This window comes from Centroberyx affinis, unplaced genomic scaffold, assembly GCF_046629955.1.
Source record: "Centroberyx affinis isolate AG114_WGS23_722 - 3 ecotype Tasmania unplaced genomic scaffold, CSIRO-AGI_Caff_v1 ptg003223l_1, whole genome shotgun sequence".
Classification (NCBI taxonomy): domain Eukaryota; kingdom Metazoa; phylum Chordata; class Actinopteri; order Beryciformes; family Berycidae; genus Centroberyx; species Centroberyx affinis.
The window spans coordinates 62,394-80,795 of NW_027281258.1; the positions used below are offsets into that span (position 1 = coordinate 62,394).

At 45.4% G+C, this 18,402-nt stretch overlaps 1 protein-coding gene across 2 annotated transcripts in view; it reads right to left on the reverse strand.

Moving 5' to 3' along the window:
- Positions 1–318: 318 nt before the first annotated feature.
- Positions 319–18,402, reverse strand: part of sema3aa (sema domain, immunoglobulin domain (Ig), short basic domain, secreted, (semaphorin) 3Aa) — a 34,185-nt gene continuing 16,101 nt past the window's right edge. Inside the window, exons 3-17 of one of the 2 annotated variants that reach the window (XM_071538213.1) lie at positions 15,087–15,206; positions 14,005–14,095; positions 13,794–13,913; positions 11,586–11,728; positions 11,239–11,353; positions 11,062–11,131; positions 8,255–8,399; positions 7,938–8,157; positions 7,286–7,377; positions 7,129–7,170; positions 6,734–6,891; positions 4,314–4,381; positions 4,069–4,217; positions 3,024–3,353; positions 319–2,762 (exon numbers count right to left, since the gene is read on the reverse strand). In XM_071538213.1, the coding sequence (XP_071394314.1) occupies positions 2,622–2,762; positions 3,024–3,353; positions 4,069–4,217; positions 4,314–4,381; positions 6,734–6,891; positions 7,129–7,170; positions 7,286–7,377; positions 7,938–8,157; positions 8,255–8,399; positions 11,062–11,131; positions 11,239–11,353; positions 11,586–11,728; positions 13,794–13,913; positions 14,005–14,095; positions 15,087–15,206 (2,004 nt within the window). In that variant the 3' untranslated portion in view covers positions 319–2,621. Of the gene's footprint in view, positions 3,354–4,068; positions 4,218–4,313; positions 4,382–6,733; positions 6,892–7,128; positions 7,171–7,285; positions 7,378–7,937; positions 8,158–8,254; positions 8,400–11,061; positions 11,132–11,238; positions 11,354–11,585; positions 11,729–13,793; positions 13,914–14,004; positions 14,096–15,086; positions 15,207–18,402 lie in introns of both variants that reach the window. The other variant, XM_071538212.1, reaches the window with a different exon arrangement.

An 18,402-nucleotide genomic window follows, 5' to 3' on the forward strand; every position in this document is an offset into this window, starting at 1 on the left:
CAGACTTTGCCTCTGCCTGTTCTTCCTGTTTGTAAATGTATTTATATTATTGATTCATAAAATACATTACCAAGTGGAAGTTTTCATGTATTCATGTCATGCCCAGAAGCTGAAAAGTATTACTTGCATATGGCACCGCTTTATGTCTGATGTCTATGTTCTCACATTGGAAATTGAGGCTCCACAACCGAAGTAATCCTTTAATACTAGAAAACATGAGTTGTTCGTGGGTCAAGCTGTGACAACAAGAAGTCAGGTACTGTATGTCTGGCAAGGCTGACAACTGAAAAGAGAACAAAGGCAGTTTTTAAAGGAGATGTTTATTTAGACAACTGAATGCATGCCAGAAAGAACCATGTTACAGCAGTGGTAACTCTCAGCTCTCTCACTTTTCTAACTCTGAGGGAGAGACCGGGAGTAGGGACACACCAAACCTTTGAGTTTCGGTAGAGAACACTATCTGCTGTAAGTTATTGCATCGACACATCACTCTTGTCATGTATTGAGGGGACGGGGAGACAGGGGGTAACATTGTTGAATAAAAAGATTAAGGAGCTTGGTTCTTGATCGGTTTTGGCCGGAGTATCGTGAGGTGTTGGTATCGTTGTTTTGGCAAAAGGACAAAAGTAATTCACACCTTGCTTTAGGGAACTTTACCTCTCACACAAAACACTTAAAGAGACGATAAAAAAGATGCACTTACTGTAGGTAGCATTCACATGCAGTATAACGCGTCTTCTCCTCAGACTAGTTTTAACATTTTTCCGCACTATTTCTTACAGAGATTCACAGCTAATGTTTTTCAGTTTTGGGTATTATCTTACATATAATGGCTATTGGATGAATAAATGACATGTTGGATGGATTTGGGAGAAAAGAAAAAGTCATGAAATCACCCGTTACGAAAGGCAAAAGAGACAGAAAATCTGCTACGCAGCAAAATGACAAAATTGTGCTTATCATTGTCGGGATCTCTGTCGAGACTTGGATTTGGTTACTGACACAAACCCCTGTACTCGTGCTCCGAAACTTAATTCATTTTCAACGCTTGCATCCCCAAAAAGGGATTCCTTGACACAAACTCAGCAAGTTGGTCCATCAAAGTCGTTTTAGTTGCTGTTGCCATTATTTCTCCAATATTGATGAGCCAAAAATACCATAATATCAAAAATAAATGCAACCCTTTCACAAAACAATGAGCAATAAATAATAATCAAGTGGTGTTCTTGTACTGTATATATGTACATACACAAAGAGTTAAGTTTGTTGTATATATGTACACAAAACAACTGGCAGTCCAATTCAGACTGAGTTTTAGCATAGCCTAGAACTGGAATTCATGCCCAGAGTCTATAAATCCCAGAAAAAGAAACAACATAATAACTTAACACAGAATCCTCGGGAGCAAAAGGGATAATGCAAAATGAGACTACTATGTTGCTTGAATCTTTGCCCCAAAACAGAAGCACTGGTTTGGATGGAAAGGAAAGTAAATATAAAAGAAAAATGTAACATTTTTAGATAGGGTGTAAAAAAAAAAAAAAAGCCTCTAGAATTCCATAAAATAACTGACAAGAACTAGCTTATTGACACATTGATTGACAACAACATGCACAATGCTTTCCCAGCCTTGGGTGGAGAGGATCATGATGAAGCACTTTTTCTGCACCAAGGCATGACTTAGCAGTTTTGCATGTAATAATGCTTCTATTCATTTCCAAACAACGTGAGGGGCGCTGATGCGGATCACCAGCCCGACAAAATAAACCAGCCTCCTTTTCGACCGCTGAACTTTTGACCTAAAAGCGCAAGCTGTGTGTGTCTGCGCCTCAAGTGCTCTTGGTGAATCAGAACGCTCCAAACTGTGGTCCAAAGCACAGTCCCCTCCTCGAAAAGGTGCTGTTGTTGCTCTGTTGTCGCTTCAGTGACTTGAAAGACTAGACGGCAGGTTCTTTTATCCTCATGGACAGTTCATCCAAATAAGAGTTTTTAATCCATTCAATGTACACAATCTTGCGGTTCACATGCTCAGGTCAAAGAGGGCGGGTTGCAGTGAATGTACATTTCTGCTTCCATAAACGTCCATATATCTATGAATGTCTCCAGAATTGTCCTCTCAACGCATTAAGTCCATCTGCTTAACAAGTAGGTATTACAGTATATATGGAACACATAATATCCTCACTAAACATGAACGGCTCCATTTTTGTCCCAGTCTTATTTTAGTAGCTTATGTACAGGAGGGCTATGTGTCCGCCAGGCAACCAGCCATATCCTCACACATTTACAGTATGCATTCCAGTTTTTCAGTCCTGTTCGTCGTCAGCGTCCTCTTCACAGATTGTGTGCGTTTGTGTACGTGTGCGTCTTTGAATGAGAGCCTTCTTTACTGTAACCGCATGGGCGCATTTACGTATTTCTACCTAAAAAGTCTGTTTTCGGTTATTAATGTTTTTTTTGTTCTGGCTGCAGTTATGGAGAATTCACTGGATGGTTCATTGGATGCACAATCTATAGAATGTGTATGTGTGGATGCATGGGTTTGTGCTTGTGCATGTGTGTGTGTGTGTGTGTGTAAGTCTGGTTGTATGTGTGCATCTCATCTCTGCGCTCAGCTTTCCTCAGACGCTGCGTGGGGGTCTTTGGAGCTCATGGGTCCTCCTGTTGCGTCCCTTCTTATTTTCCTGCATCCGTCTCCACTTGGCTGTGTGCTGGGTGTTCGCCCGAGACCCCCCCACAACCTGGGACCCAGCCAGGCTGCCCTGCCCCTTCTGGCCATTTTGGGCCCTCTGGTTGTTCTTAGGTGCCTGTCCGCTCACCGTACCCAGGTTTGGTTGAGCTTTCTGGGCGTTCTGGCTCCGCGCCGCCCCTTCCCCTGTCGAGGCTCCGGCCTGGACCCTTGGGCTGCTCTGTGGCGGACCGCCCTGCTGCTTCTGGGCATTGGGAGCCATGGCTTTGGGCCTTAACGGAGAGCTGGGACCGCCGGCACTGTCAGGTTTACCCTGACCGTTGCCGTTGGGTACCTTCACACGCTTCTGTTTGCGCTCTTTCCTCCAAACGCGATCACAGAACTCCTCCACGCTGTTGAGGTCCGGGTGGTCCAGGAGAGACAGGAAGTCTCGGTACCACAGCCTGTGTTTGGCCGAGTGACCTACGCCACCGCTTCCCCCGGGAAGTCCAGGTAAGATGTCACCCAGCCTCTGGGTGGGGATGACCTGGAGGTTGAGGCGCAGCAGGGGCTGGATGAAGCCGTGTTCGACGGCGTGGCAGTGGTAGACGCCCGTGTCGGACTGCGTCAGACTGCGGATCAGCAGGCCCTGCTCCGTACGAAGCACCCGGTCATCTAGCTTGATCTGAGAGATGGAGAGAGAGATAGAGAGAGAGAGAGAGAGAGAGAGAGAGAGAGAGAGAGAGAGAGAGAGAGAGAGAGAAAAGGGGCAGGGTGGGTAGAACAGAAAGTTCAGTACAAGCAAGACAAATATAGCCACAATATAAGCTCAGACAAATGTATTCACTTACATCATAGGGTCAAAAGTCAATCTAAACATCCACACCCTCAGGTTTCCTCCCTATCTAGGTCACCGAGGTCAAAGGTCAAATAGGTTATGGGTCATAGGTCAGTAGATGATAACACAGAGGAAAGGTGTTCCCCTCGGCAGGGAGAGGATGTTTGCCTGCAGCAATCTAATTAGTGTGAAATAGATACCAGTGCAGATAGAGATGTGAGTGAGAGTGTGTGTGTGTGTGTGTGTGTGTGTGTGTGTGTGTGTGTGTGTGTGTGTGTGTGTGTGTGTGTGTGTGTGTGTGCGCGCGCGCGCGCGCGTTACTATCATCCAGCCCATGGTGTATAAATACATTGTGCAGATGAACCATTAATTGATTGATTGATTGATTGATTAAGCAGGGAAGCAGCAATATACAGTACATATTTACATTCAATGTGTGTATTATAACATACAAATTATATATCTTCTAGCAAGTCACATACTTTTAGGAGGATTGGAATTGACTCTTACACACACACACACACACACACACACACACACACACATACACACACACACACACCTCATGCTTGCGATCGTCATTGGGCCTCTGCAGCTGCCAGTAGATGAGGGCTCTCTGGGACTTGGGGCTGCACTCCAGGAACATACTGCTGTTCTCCACGCCGTACACACTCCTGTCCTCCACGCTGCCTCCTAGCCCGTCCATGTCATCTACACACACCCAGACATATACACACAGAAATGAGAGATGTGTGGCAAGAAGACAAGAGTGTGTGTGTTTTTACATTTGTTAAGTCGTTAATGTACCGTGATGCTGAAGGTCAGAGCACTGGGACAGAGGGTCTCCATTCCTGATGTCCTGCCGTCTGGTTCTCCTGTGAAGAGAACATAATGAAATCAATTTCTTTTTGTTTAAACTTTTTATTGAGGAATATAGAGTAAAAAATGACATTCCTGGTATCCAAGACTTTTCACAGTAATTATTCCAAGCATAGAAGGAAAAAAAAACAGTGGAATACCCTAATGTTCCCCTCATTTCTACTCCCTAACCTGCAATCTCACCCGTGTTCCTCTGTGGAGGAAACCACGAGTAATGTAATCAAATGTATGCCTTGAGGCTGGCGGCAGCATAAGAGTTAGAGAAGCGGGCATGTAACCAGAAGGTCACCGGTTCAAATCCCTGGTCCAGCTGGCAGGGAGAAGTGAATGAGAAATGCTCTTTCCTCCCTCAACAGCTAACTTTACGATTCCCTTGAGGAAGGCCCTTAACTACTCCAAAATGGTCAAGGAATACACTTGGTCACATATAAAGATAGTTGTGCTATTTAATTTTAACCAGTAGGGGGCAATGTTACCTAACGGTATCCTACATTCACCTTCAACTCTAGTGGATTCAGGAATAGAAAAGGAGTGTTTATTCAACCTTCACTCCACTGCTAAATCACATGGGTGAAAGAACAACTAAACCCTGGCAGAATGTAGGAAACATAAACCTGTACAGCAATGAAACAATGTGCTTCACTGCCTGCTGATGAACCGTTATTATGAAACACATACAGTATTGTTTCGCCCTTGAAATTCCTTGTAAAACAGCCCCGCGCTCTGTCCTTTTCGACATGAAAGCCCCCTATGTCATTCAGCGTTTTACTGCGACGGCGAGGCGTTTTCACAGCCTGGCTTTACTGGCTAACTGCGAATGTTTCTCCCCTGTTCCTAGTTGTCTTGGTTCATGGCCGTGGTTAAAATCTTTGACGTGTGCTGTAAAAATCAAAGTGGAGAGAGAGCGAGGTAAGCCAAAGGTGCGGTGTCTCCCGTGTAGAGGGCTGGGAAGAAAGAAAGAAACAAAAAGGGAGAGAGGGACAGAAAAAAAGTGGGGTGGCTAGAGGTAAAGAAGAAACAGATGGAATGAAATGCTGGGATAAGGAGGAGGGAGAGTGGTCAGTGTGTGTGTGTGTGTGTGTGTGTGTGTGTGCCCTACCCCATGCCCTACGTCTCTAATTCAGTCCTCTTTTGCATCCAAAGTATGGACACACATATTCTCCCTTCTTTACTTTTCTTTGCATGTAGGACTGGATACTTGTCTCTGTCTCTTTTTACTCTCTCCCTCTCTGTCTCTCTCTCTCACACACACACTCACACGGCCCTCTTCCATAGATTTCCTGGGCTAACATTCCTGTCTTTTTGGCTGTCTGAGCACGTGCGGGGCCGGGTGTCTGGTTCTCATTCGGGGAGAGAGCGGCAGGGAAAATATTTGGAGTGGAGTGGAGTGGAGAGCTCAGAGGAGCTGGGCCTGGCCTTAACCATGGGGTGTGCCACCTCCTCTGTAACCCTGCCCAGCTCCACTATACCCACTGGCCTACTTCTGATGGTGTGAGAAGTTCTGGATGAATGAGATGTTGGGGTGTAGTGCCGTGTGTGTGTGTGTGTGTGTGTGTGAGGGCCGTAGCGGTCAGCCTAATCCCGCTGGATGCAGCAGAGGGTAATTTGAGGGTGTGTATGTTCATACCTCCTGGCTGCAGGGTGAAGCGGTCAGACAGCTCCTGTTGGCTATAATTTGGTGTGTGTGTATGTGTATGTGCATGGGTCCGCGTGTGCTTGTGTGTTTGCATGTGTGTCTTTATGTATGTGTGTATGTGTGTGTGTGTACATCTTGGCTGTAGGCTGCAGTGATCATGACTCTGTTACTGGCTAGAGCTGTAAGCCACGGTGCCGAATTTTACTTCTTGGCTGTGGAATGCAGCACTCACTTAGCTTGTGTGTGTGTGTGCGCGTGTGCACATTTAATTGCCGTGTTTTTGTGCCTGTGTAATTTACTTTCAAGATTACTTCCATGTTTGGATGTTTCAGCGTGTACTGTGTATCCATGCACCTACACTGGATCACAGCACATGCAAATGGGGCAGAAGTAGCCTAGAGGTTAGAGGAACGCTGTTGTCAAAGACCAGCTGGGGAAATCTGTCTTGGGAGGGTGAATGGGTGAAAGCTCTCCCTTTCATCGACAACTGCGCTCGAGCTGCCCTGGAGCAAGGCACTTACACCCAATTGCTCCAGTGGAGCTGCTCAACAGCAGATTGTAGCTATACTGGACAGCTCCCAGGTGTGAATGCGTGTGACGGTATAAATATGAGGCAGGGTGTTGCTGAAAAAGAGCATGCATGCTCTGCACACCCTCGCTGGATAAATAAAGGTTAAAGAAAAACATTTGGTTTGTGTATGTGTGCTCCTACCTCTTGGCAGTGGGAAAGTATCTGGAGCACTCGGTGCCGTCCCAGGCGCAGTACGGGTCTCGGGCCAGACAGCACTCAGCACAGGCTTTCCCATACACCTCACAACGGTGCAAAGGCATCTGTGATACACCCAGGCCCGAGCCGAGGTACAACTGTTGCTGTAGGAGCCAAAGAAACAAAGAAGATGTAAAAAATGAGTGTTCCTGTGTGGCTCACTTGGATGCTTCTGTGTAGGAAGAAGGAGGTTGTGGGTTTGATTCCCAGTGGGCAATCTGGTCTCTGGATATCCCTGTTTGCTTAATGGCCTAGCATACTTAAAATATATTATCCTTTTTATGGTTTCTCTTGGACTTGTACTCTTGTCAACTCGATTATGTGTGAAAACAAGTCCTTACCTGCTTGGTGGACAGCTCCATAGCAGTAATGGGAGTTGGCTCCTGCAGAAAACAAATAAACCACATTTAGCACCACATCTACTGACATGGTCAATTCTAATAGGACTTCAACTTCACAATCTGTGTTGCACTCTGCTCCCATGAGTGAACGGCGTACCCTGAAGACAGTCATCTCCTCCAGCACCACCTCCTCCAGGTCATGCCAGCTCTCTCTGGGGATGGTCACCACCTTCAGCACCGTACCCATGTCTGAGAGACAGGAGACAGACAGGTATATAAAACTCTTGTATGGCTATGAATGAACTTTGTGGTTTATTAGCGAGGCAATTCTTTATGTAAAGGTCCAATCTGTGACTGGACCCCGGACCTGCTCCACCAGTATACATAGTATGCAATTGGATTGAAAAGATTTTTTTTACTATGAAATTTATTGTCTGACCTTTTTTTTTTGTTGTAATGTTTGTAAATACTGGAATTTTGTAATGAGTAATGATGGGTTAAGAAAGATCCAAAAAATCTATTTCATGTCATTATTCAGGAATATTTGTGAAATTACCAAAAAATGTAGATGACCAAATAAAGTGCTGACTGTCTATAATATGGAAAGTATTTGAGCAGTATCCATAGAGTTGCTATGTATCACATTTGCTTTTCACTTGACAGCTAAAAAATACAATAAAATGTGAGTTGTATTCTATCGGAACAATATTTCAACAAATACAGACATCTACTGATAAGAAGAGTTACCAGTGTACAGCCTGGCATGTTAAAAAGTGCTGAGGCACTGTATGATGTGTGAAGCTGTGTACCTGTGCCGATGAACATGACATCGTACTGTCCGTCCTCTGCCTCCACTCTGTCCACCACCAGCTGGGAGAACTGGTAGTCCACGTCTGTCCGAACCACGATGGGACGGCCCCCCATTGGGTGCACTGGGTTGTACATGGCCGGGTGGCCCCTGGCAAAGGTGATGACATCATCGGGCAGGTCCTTGGTGGAATCGAAACCTCCGAACGTCTTACTGGGGCACTGAGAATGAGACCAAATCGCATACAGTTACATTTGAGAACTTTCTATGCTCAGAACTTTTCTACATTTATGGCCAATTGCTTGTATGGAGACTCACAGTTCCAGGCCGGGGGTAGGGCACCCTCCCTTGGAAGGGCACCCACTGGTAGTTGGGTCCGTCTCTGTGAGCGTAGGGACCCAGGAAGACCCGCCTAATGTCTGCCATGTTGTACATGCACACTGCTGAGCCTTTAAAGATATTACTGCGGAGGAAGAGACAGCAGTGGGAAAGGGAGAAGGAAAAAAGAGGGCGAGGTTGAAGGGAGGGAGGGAGGAAGGGAGGAAGGGAGGGAGGGAGGGAGAAGACGGTGAAGGACAGAATAAAGAAAGACAGAGAGAGCCAGACAGAGAGAATTCATAAATGATGGGTCACAAGACAGGGATTAGGCACTTGTGAAATACTGTAGAAAGACAACAAAATGACCTTCAGCACACAAAAGACAGAAGGGAGAAAGGTTGTCATCAGTTAACTATGGGATGACAGACTGGAACTTCTCTCTGATTGCTTCCAGCCTCCTGAGAACGGACAGGAATTTGGGCACACCACCAACAAAACAGGAGACCTGGTTCAGAGCATATTTGAAACCGCTTCCAATATTTTGTGAGCGTTCGCTTGAGCCTGCTTAGAGAGCCAGATGGATGGGTTTTGCACTCACTGGCCAGGCAAGGTCCAAACCAGGCAAGGTCAATCAATCACGCAAAAAGGAATTGATGGGGATTTTCTTTCAAACTGTGTTTTGTTCCCAGGTCAGCCAAAAGACAGCAATCTGGGCCATGACTCATTCAAGTGGAGAATCCGGGCGTTCCAAAAGAATATTCCAAGATATATATTCCACAAGAGCTATTAAATATCTGCGTGGAGATTGTGACAAAGTGACCTGGCCGACTGCAATCTTTGAACATCATAAGTACCAAGTCCAGAAATACTTTTGGAATTGAATTGGATGAAGACATTTAACCTCTGGAAAACGTATGAAGACTTCTGCTCCAAAATGCTGTATATCCATTTTGGAACAAAGCTAGGGAATGGATAATCCTTTATACGTTATTGATTATCTGCTGTAAATTGCAATGTTAAAAATCATCTACTGAAGTTCATCAAAGACTCCTATAATTTGTTTAAATTTTGTGCTGTGAATAATTTTGTAAGCGTCACTTTTTACAATCATGGATCTTATTTTGGACACAAAATCGAACGCTTCAGTAACAGATGAACATTGAGTAAGGACGTCCTTTGTCTTACTGACTGCAAAGGGAAGTTGTATCAGAGTAAGTAGTGATGCGGATGGCATACAAACAACCAACAGTAGTCACCAAAGCACGGAAGATGAATGGATTAGCATTTGTAAATGTTAATTACAGAGAAATTCAATTAACTGCAGGGGCATAAAAAGACACTCCAATGTCTAAGCCTGGGGAGAAGGGCGAACATGTGCTTGTGCTGATACACACATTTTGAGAGAGAGAAAGAGGGAGGGAGGGAGGGAGAGAAGGAGAGCAAGAGACAGACAGAGAGACACACATTCAGTCAACCCTATCTCATACACACACATGCTTCCACATGCACACATACACTCACATACATGCAACTCACAAAAACACACACACACACATACACACACACACACACACACACGCCCACGAACAGGGGCACAATCAAACATTGATCTGTCAGTGGCAGCTTCTATGTGCCTCATTAAGCGGCGATATTAAAAGCCGGTCCCTCTGAATCCCCGCTCTATTCATCTCTGAAAACCGGCCACTTAGAAAACCAATTAAACCACTCTAATTCCTCAAAGCCCCATAATTGAATTTTCAAGCGTGCATGTGTGCGTGCGTGTCTGTGTGTGTGTGTGTGTGTGTATGTATGTGCGGGCGTGCAGGTGGGTGTGTACGTGTGCACCCACCGCTGCGCACCGACCCCTCGATTTGAATGCGTTCCAGAAAGCTGAGAAAAACCCACACGGGCCCGGCGATGCGAGGCGGCTGCCAGAGTGTGTTAGCTAGCGCCGTCGTTTCTATTCAGCCTGTCTTATCATTAGCGGTGATTGATGGTGAAGTGTTTGTCCTCCTTTCAAAGTGGTTCAGAGACACTAGCGGACACAAAGTCCCCCACCCTCCCCGAATGCAAATGCATCATCATCATGATAAGTGCCACCATCTGTGCCGTTTCAGCTCACTTATCTGCCTTGCCCCATGCCTTCACCTCGCCGTACGCTTCAATAGAACCACACCCGGCCTCTCAACCCCCCCCCCCCCACCCAATTCAAGGCTGGGGCGGTGGCGCGCGTTCCTGCTGAGCGAGGATCATGTTTCCCCCCCCTGCTCCCTCCTGTTCCGTAATCTGATTTCCCTCCAAGCCTCTGCCAAGGTTTCAATGGAAACGGGGACAGGTAGCGGGGGAGCGGGGGAATCCGCTAAAAGCAATCTCCAATCTGAGCGGCGAGACTCGGGGCGGGGGTTCCAGACGGGGGGAAAGCGACCGTCAGACACCTGTAAGTGGATTACGGGACGGGGGGAGCGCTGTCTGGGAACTCGCCAGGGCGCGCCTGGTCGCTCGCCTCCTTTCCGAGTCATTACGAATGGTTAGGAAATTACGGATAGAGGGATGGGATAAAGCACAAGAAAAGAAGGAATCCATGAAAGGAAATAAGGAGCATGTGTGCTTTTCATATACAGAGGAAATAACTTGTCCAGGATGGTTGCCCGTTGAATATATCAACTCCTTCTGATCTCCTAGCAACAAAACAACAAAACAGATATGATACTGCCAGTGTCTGTCCATGTCCTGCATGCTATTTGAGAATTGGAGCCCTTGAATGCACATTTGGAGCTCCTAATGAACAGATCTGGATATGAAGGTACCTGGATGTGGTGAAAACCGCGTAGATGACCGGATTTTTTGGATCCTTGGAGCTCATGAGAAACACATCCTCTGAAAATACAAAAACAACATCAATCAGTAAACTTTTGGGATCTTTCAACAGCCGAGCTGATCTCCTCTACTCTCACACATACATTAACATAGACATAAAGACTTACGTAGTTCATCAAAGTGTGTATCAATGCCGTTGGCTCCAGGCACTGAGCACATTAGCCGGGCTTTGAGGAAGGTGGTCCACTTGTTCACCAGACTCCTGTGACCTCCCATGTCATTCTGCATAACAGACACACACACATTCTTATAATAACAACATCAACACGTGCAGTTATATCTGTAAGAGAATGTAGATATGTGAGAAATTCAGATTCAGAATACAGTCTTTCCATTGCAACAGTGAACTGTAATAGGGACTTGGGTCATGTGGGATGTGACATATTCATATTCTTTCACTTCAGGAGTGTATGTTAGTTTGTGTGTGCGTGTGCGTGTGTGTGTGTGTTGATACCTTACACAGTTGTCCTATCCTGGCGATGGTAGCCTTGCCAGTGTGCTCCCCGTCCATGGCGTTCTCTTTGAAAAACAGGAAGATCTTGTCGTCTTCGGGGTTGTCACTCTCTGGGATCAGGTTTACCCCCACGAACCTGGGGTCTAGGGGACAGACATGCACACACACACACACACAAACACACACACACACACACGCGTAAACACACGCGCATACGTACACAGAGAAAAATAATAAAACTGAGAAACATTGCATACAGTGAACATACAGTACATGACTTACTAAAACATGCCTAAATAATTTATGCGTACACACTCAGAAAAAGACAAACAGAATCACACACACACCTACCAAACACTATTTTACAACCCAACTAATGTCCCAATGAGAATCCTCTATTTTACACCTCAGAAAACAATCCACCGTGATATTCTGCAGTCACGGCCCAGTAATACCAGCCATGCACTTTACACCCTGGTGTTACAGTATCTCACTTTACCCCAACCAAGCGCTCCAAGTCCAAATCCCACATAACCCCCGTCTCCAGCCCACATCCTCACAAACACACATGGCTCCGATTGTACCGGGTAATACTTGAATAAATCTATCTCGGCTTCGGGCGCGAGAGGAAATCAAAACTAAACGAGCGAGCCGGGGCCTTAGGCTTGGATATCCCCGGCCCAAGGGGGCGTAAGGATTGAGGAAAAGCGGGCGCAGTCACTGAGGCGTCGTCATGCGTAAAACGAGCCCGTGTCTAAGAGCTAGGGGGTTAGCCGGAGAGAGAAACAAGCAGTGCCATGTTACGCCTCTACGGCTGTTTGGTAGGATATAGAGTAGCTGTGAAAAGGGAGAGTGTGGCCAAAGTGGGAAGCAGATTTATAAGCGCTGTGCGGGTGCGAGACCTTCGGTATGAATCATGTGTACCACACACACACTTCATACCTCTATTGAGTGTGTGCCATTCAATATGGACATTCATAAATTCAACATGTGCATGCGCTCGCGTACACGCAAAACACACACGCTTGCGCCAGTGTCGCCATTGAGGTCATACAATTCATTACATTTAATTCCCAACAAAAGGCCACTTCATTCAATGGAGATTTAATCCAACTTCAATGTCAGCGAGTGTTAAAAGATGGAGAAGTATGTAAATAAATGGCATGAATCGAGTCTAGCAAAGCCAGGTTTTAACCCTAAATCCTTTTGAAGTGCATACTCATTTTAGAATCAACAGCTATTAAGGATTCATTCCCAAGTTTCTCTCTTGTTACATTTGAGTACCATGTAACCTCGTTGATAAAGGCTCAATAGAATATCCCCATCCCGGTAATCCATGCAATTACAATCCCTCCTTTGTGGAGGAGCAGTCGGATTTTGCCAGGGCGAATGGATGCAGTCCCTGGCGTATTTGTTTGAACAGGGTGAATAGATAAATGGGGATTAACGTGGGCACAATACCTTTTCCCTTTTAAATCGCTCTTTATGGATATGTCATAGCAATCAGCACTGCAGAGACAAGTGTTTGTGTGTGTGTGTGTATGTGTGTGTGTGTTTTGAGGGTGCTTATTGGGGGAGGGTGGTGGACTGAGGAATTTGACTCCGCAACAGGAAAACAGCTGAGAGCGGATTAGTTCTGTGGGAAAGAGGGGAAAAGGATGGCCCGGCTTGGGGGAAAGGTTCAAACTGACCTTTTGTGGCTCCCTAAGTCCTGCACGGTGCCGACAGATAGCCAGACAGGCTGGACAGTCGGTAACCCGCACTGCTGCACTAATCTTACTAGCACAGGCAAATCCACTGACTTTGTGAATGGGGCTCTGATATCGATGTCTGCATATGAATGGAGATGATTGGAGGGTCGAGGCTCGTGAAAGGTTTTAAAAGACCTAATGCTTCAAAGTCCATTGAATAGCTCAATGGTGTTCTTTCTCCCCCAAAAAAAAATGGCCAATCACAGGGGTTCATTTATTAAAACAGCCATTTTGATGAGAGAGTCCTATTACAATTCTCGTTTGGCCAAGAAAAGCTAGATCATACAAAACACAGTTCAGCTTTCATCAGGAGAATGTATTTAGGAAGGGAGAATGAAGATTTCCACAAAGTCTAGTTTCCCGCCATTGTCATACTTTCTCCACTCGCTACTGAGGACAAATTTACACTTGCCCAGACTGAAAATAGCTAAAACCTTCATCTGAATTTTTTTTTTACCATTCAGCCATCTTGAATCATGCTGCTCCGTCCTGATTGGATGATGATCTCCCAGGGTACGGAAGATAGCAAAATCCCTTCCCATGAAGTCAGCAGATGTGCCAGAGTACAGCTCTCCATCTGCCAAAGACAAGGTAGAGTTAGTAACAAATGACCAGTCGGAGGTAAACGTGTACTTCCTGGCACCAATCACAACAGAGATCAAACTCACCAATCAGGAGTGAGGCTGAGAGCATCTTGGGGTCATAGGGGCTTTTCCCGCGGCCATTCTCGAAATGTGATGCCAGTCGAAAGATGTTGTCCTGGGGTGGAAAGGGTCGAAGTTCAAAACGAGGCCATTGGAAGCCCAATTAAGCCACGCTAAAAGTACATTTATAGGCCGTGTCTCAAATTACCCAATATTCTCCTTATAGCACACTATTTTTGGTGAGATGCACCACAACCGAACATGAGCAATAATACAAAAAGATTTATTTACACTGCTCCACCTAATCCAACTGAGCTCAGTTCTGCTTTGGTTATCAATCATCAATAGTGACTGCAACTGTGCACTGGACAGAAATAATGGGGAAGAGTGTGGGATCATGCACTACAGACACAGATCACCACTGGAGTCTTTGAATATATTAAGAGTGGCCGCGAAAGAAAGCTCTAATTCACTCCTGTTTCTTTAAATCAATGACTGACAACACTATTTTAGACTGTAGTGAACACATGCAGGGCAGCCTATGCTGCAAACCAGCATGGTGCGCACACTCATCCCCCTCCCCATTGTTGGACTGCTGAACCCATGCTGGTACATTGATTAACCTGTAGACCTTTATCAAGATGACTGATTAAACTTTTATGTAAGGGAGAGGTTGTTTAATTTCCGACGACTGATGTCGGACCGTGTAATGACCGCTTTCTCGCTTCGCACAAAAGGAAACACTGATGAGAAGATAACAATCAATGAAGGGAATGAATACTGCTGCGCTTGACAGAAAGAGGAGAAAACCTTTTGTGTGTGTGTGTGTGTGTGTGCATCAGCATGTGTCTGAGAGTGTGCACTAATTAATGCACACATACACAGTGCAGTCAGTGTACACAGTTGCAGTGTAGGAATTCTTTAAAGGGGAAGCAATATTGGACAAACTTTCTCTTTCATTACTTTACTTCTGCAGCCTTGTGTGATGTTTTATGACACATTGATGAATGCCCAATCACAATTACATTACCTTCCACATACACTGATATGATACTAATGAAACATGTTTAAACCAGCATCCATGCACTTCTGTGACCATGCCTTACCTCTGCCCTCTTGCCCATTTCCAGAAAAGCACAGATGGGGTGGAAAGCCCCGGTGCCACAGATGTACAGGTGGGTCTGGTTGTACGGTTGGAGGACCCGGATGAAGTTAGAACACTCCTTCTGGAAAAGAGATAAAAGAGAGACAAGGGACTTAAAAACTCTAGTCTTTTCATTGAGACATACAGCAGGCAAAGAGATTTTAATACAATTGGGTATGCAATGTAGCCTTTTCAGAATGTAATAATCCTACTGAACAAAATGTACTATCCACCGAAGTTTAGTATATCAAAACTTATAGTCCTTTATGAAACAGCTTGCAAATGTTAGCAATGAACCCAAAAGCACTCACTCACTCCTCCAAAACCATATAGTTTAAATAAAGTTTTATCCTTTAATAAGATGTAAAACTTTTTTAATGGGGACAAGCTCTGAGGAAATTCCATCTAAAAGCAGGGACTTTCCAGTTGGCTTGGAAATGACTTATGAAATTGAGTCGCCATCAAGGAAATCCCACCTGTATGTCGAATCAGGCAAATCCACCTCAGAGCTGTAATGATCCATATGTTTGGATTTACTGAGGGTATTTGGGTTGGATCCCCGGCACATGTTGATAGTCCCAGTGCTGCGAGACTGTTTATTACAGTGCTAATGAACAGGATTGGTTAATCTAGGGGGGTTATTAACAGCCTCGAGGAGCTGATTCGGGCCCATGTGTTAAAGAGATTAGGCTGGGGTTTGCTTAATTATAAATACATGCTGAATATCCACCTAACAAATAAGCACACGCATGCAGAGGGGACGTTAAATCGCACACACATCACATGCATACACACACACACACACACACACACACACACACACACACACACAAATTCTCCCTCTTTCGTCCTCCCTCTCACACATGTATATCTCTTTAGCGGGTCAGAAAGAAAATAAAGACGGGCCATCTGTATCAACAGTAGGTGTGTGTGTGTCCAGTCTGCAGACCCCTAAATCTCACGAACATTTCAACTTTGATGCCTCGACGATGTCCCTCATGTGAGAAGTAAATGGATATGCGGGGTCACTGAATTCAGGGTGGGGGTGACGACATTTTCCGTTTCAACCCAAAATCAACACCAGGATCACACAGTGCATTTCTTTTCCTAGGATTTGAATTTTCTGCTATTCAAAATGGCAGAAACTCATTCAAAATGATCTTGGGATTAAATCTGAGTGAATCTCGGTGACTAAACCTCAGTTCAGACATCCGGTCACTAAGGTGGAAAACACATCATGTTATAACATGCTAGTAGTTTCTAACTGACCGAGCTGCGTTCAAGCATTCAACCCTTCAACCTATCATTAACCCGCAGTCCCAGCGAGTTCACACAGTTCAGCCACAGTACTACCACCGGGTTCAAAGAGGAAGAACAAACTCACTGCATGATGTCTAGCGGCTGATGTGAACCTCAGCTGAAGTAACCTCAACCCTGAACGTATGCGTGTGAGCCTATGTATCCGTGTGTGTGCAACTTAATGACTTTACCCTGTGTGTTTCCTACCGTTGGAGGACCGACAGTGGAAGCAAATGTCCCCCTACATCATTCTCACACTCTTATTATGTGCATTTCACCCACTCCCATTAATCCCCCCCTAATGTCAAACCTGTTTAGGTTTTCACATGGCGGGCTTTATGTTAGACTCATTAGCTATGTGGTAGGTAGGTTGCACCTAAACACTGACAGACGTTAGTAATGCAAGTAACTCCAACATGCTGCGCTGTCTCGCCCCAGGTGAAAAATGGCTTCCCTGATCACAAACCATGTTATTATGTGAAAACCGCTACACCCACAGAGGATAAAGGAGTCATTATTGGATAAAATTAATGACTCTCTTTAGACTGGGTATAACTGATGACTTTCCATGGGGGAAATGGGTGGACAGATTTGTATGTGGGTTTGTATATATTTAGATGAGTTGAGTGATTTTTGAGTTTATACTGAGGTCTGTAATTGAATATGGAAAAAGTGTTGGAAATGTAGAATAACCTTGGCCTTATTATTTCCCCTTTGATATATGTGATAGCTGGACAAATAGTAGGAAATTACATCAGGGCACGGGCACAGGACTCATTTAGGGACTTCATCGCGAATCCAAATCCACACACTGCTATCTGAGTCATTTTGTTCACTGAATCAAATGCAACAATCTGAGTCATGTTACACACTCATCGTGCCAGGGAGAATGATACAGCCATCAGGCATTTTTCGGAGGGGGCAGCTGTTACATTTGTTCTGCGGCCGTAAAGTGCGGTTTGGAGAAATTCACGTCTCTCTGGGAGCTCTGAATGCTTCGGTAATGTCCTAATCAAGGCCTCTTCGTGCTGCGCTCCGTCTCGCCTCTCACCGCCTCATTTTCAAGGGTAAACATTTTCACAGCACGCAAATACCTCATCATTGTGTTTTGTGTGTCTTCGAGCTGCCAAAACACATTGCCTTTCCACAGTGCGAGGGAGCGAGTGTGTTTCAGTGTGTAGCGGTGCTTGTGTGGTTGTGAAAGTGTGTGTGTGTGTGTGTGTGTGTGTGAAACCCAAAAAGCTGGCAGTGAGTTACAGCCCAGTGGAACCTCTGTGATTTAGTGAGCGGACTATGTAATTCTGGATAATCCTAAGCCCTCCTCTCCCCTCGTCTGCCCTACACTGCAGACTCAACCAGCCGTGAAATTAAGATCAGATAGAACGCAGAGCGGGCCTATCCAAACAGCAACGCAACGATAACACACACACACTAACACACTCGCACACGGACACAAAGCGGATGGCACATTCGTGTTCAGCAAACTTGCGCAGAGTCGCACACGTGAGCTAACACCCTGCGTCAGATAACGGGAACTCAAACAACAAACTCCCCCATAAATATGCGTCCACACACACACACACACACACACTGAGACACACACACAAACATACTCCCAACATAAAACTGTAGACTGTAGATCACAGCAAACAAATAACCGCTGAGGTAATGCATTGTTGCCCCTCTGGCATTGGCACATTGCGTACGCCTCAGTCAAACAAAACATTGTAAACCTGTGTGTGTGTGTGTGTGTGTGTGTGTGTGTATGGAGGGGTGGGGTGGGGGGTCTGCAGGTTGTGGCCAACAGAGAGTTCAGTCTGCCAGAGACATGATGCAGAGCTGAGAGAAGAAACGGCTACAGTCATTTTTATCCTTCCTGCCTCTATAGTGCTATTGCGTTTAAATTTTTATGAAATAATACGTATCCAAAATGAATATTGTCTCTAATTTCCTTTGGTGGGTAGAGCTAATGACCGGAC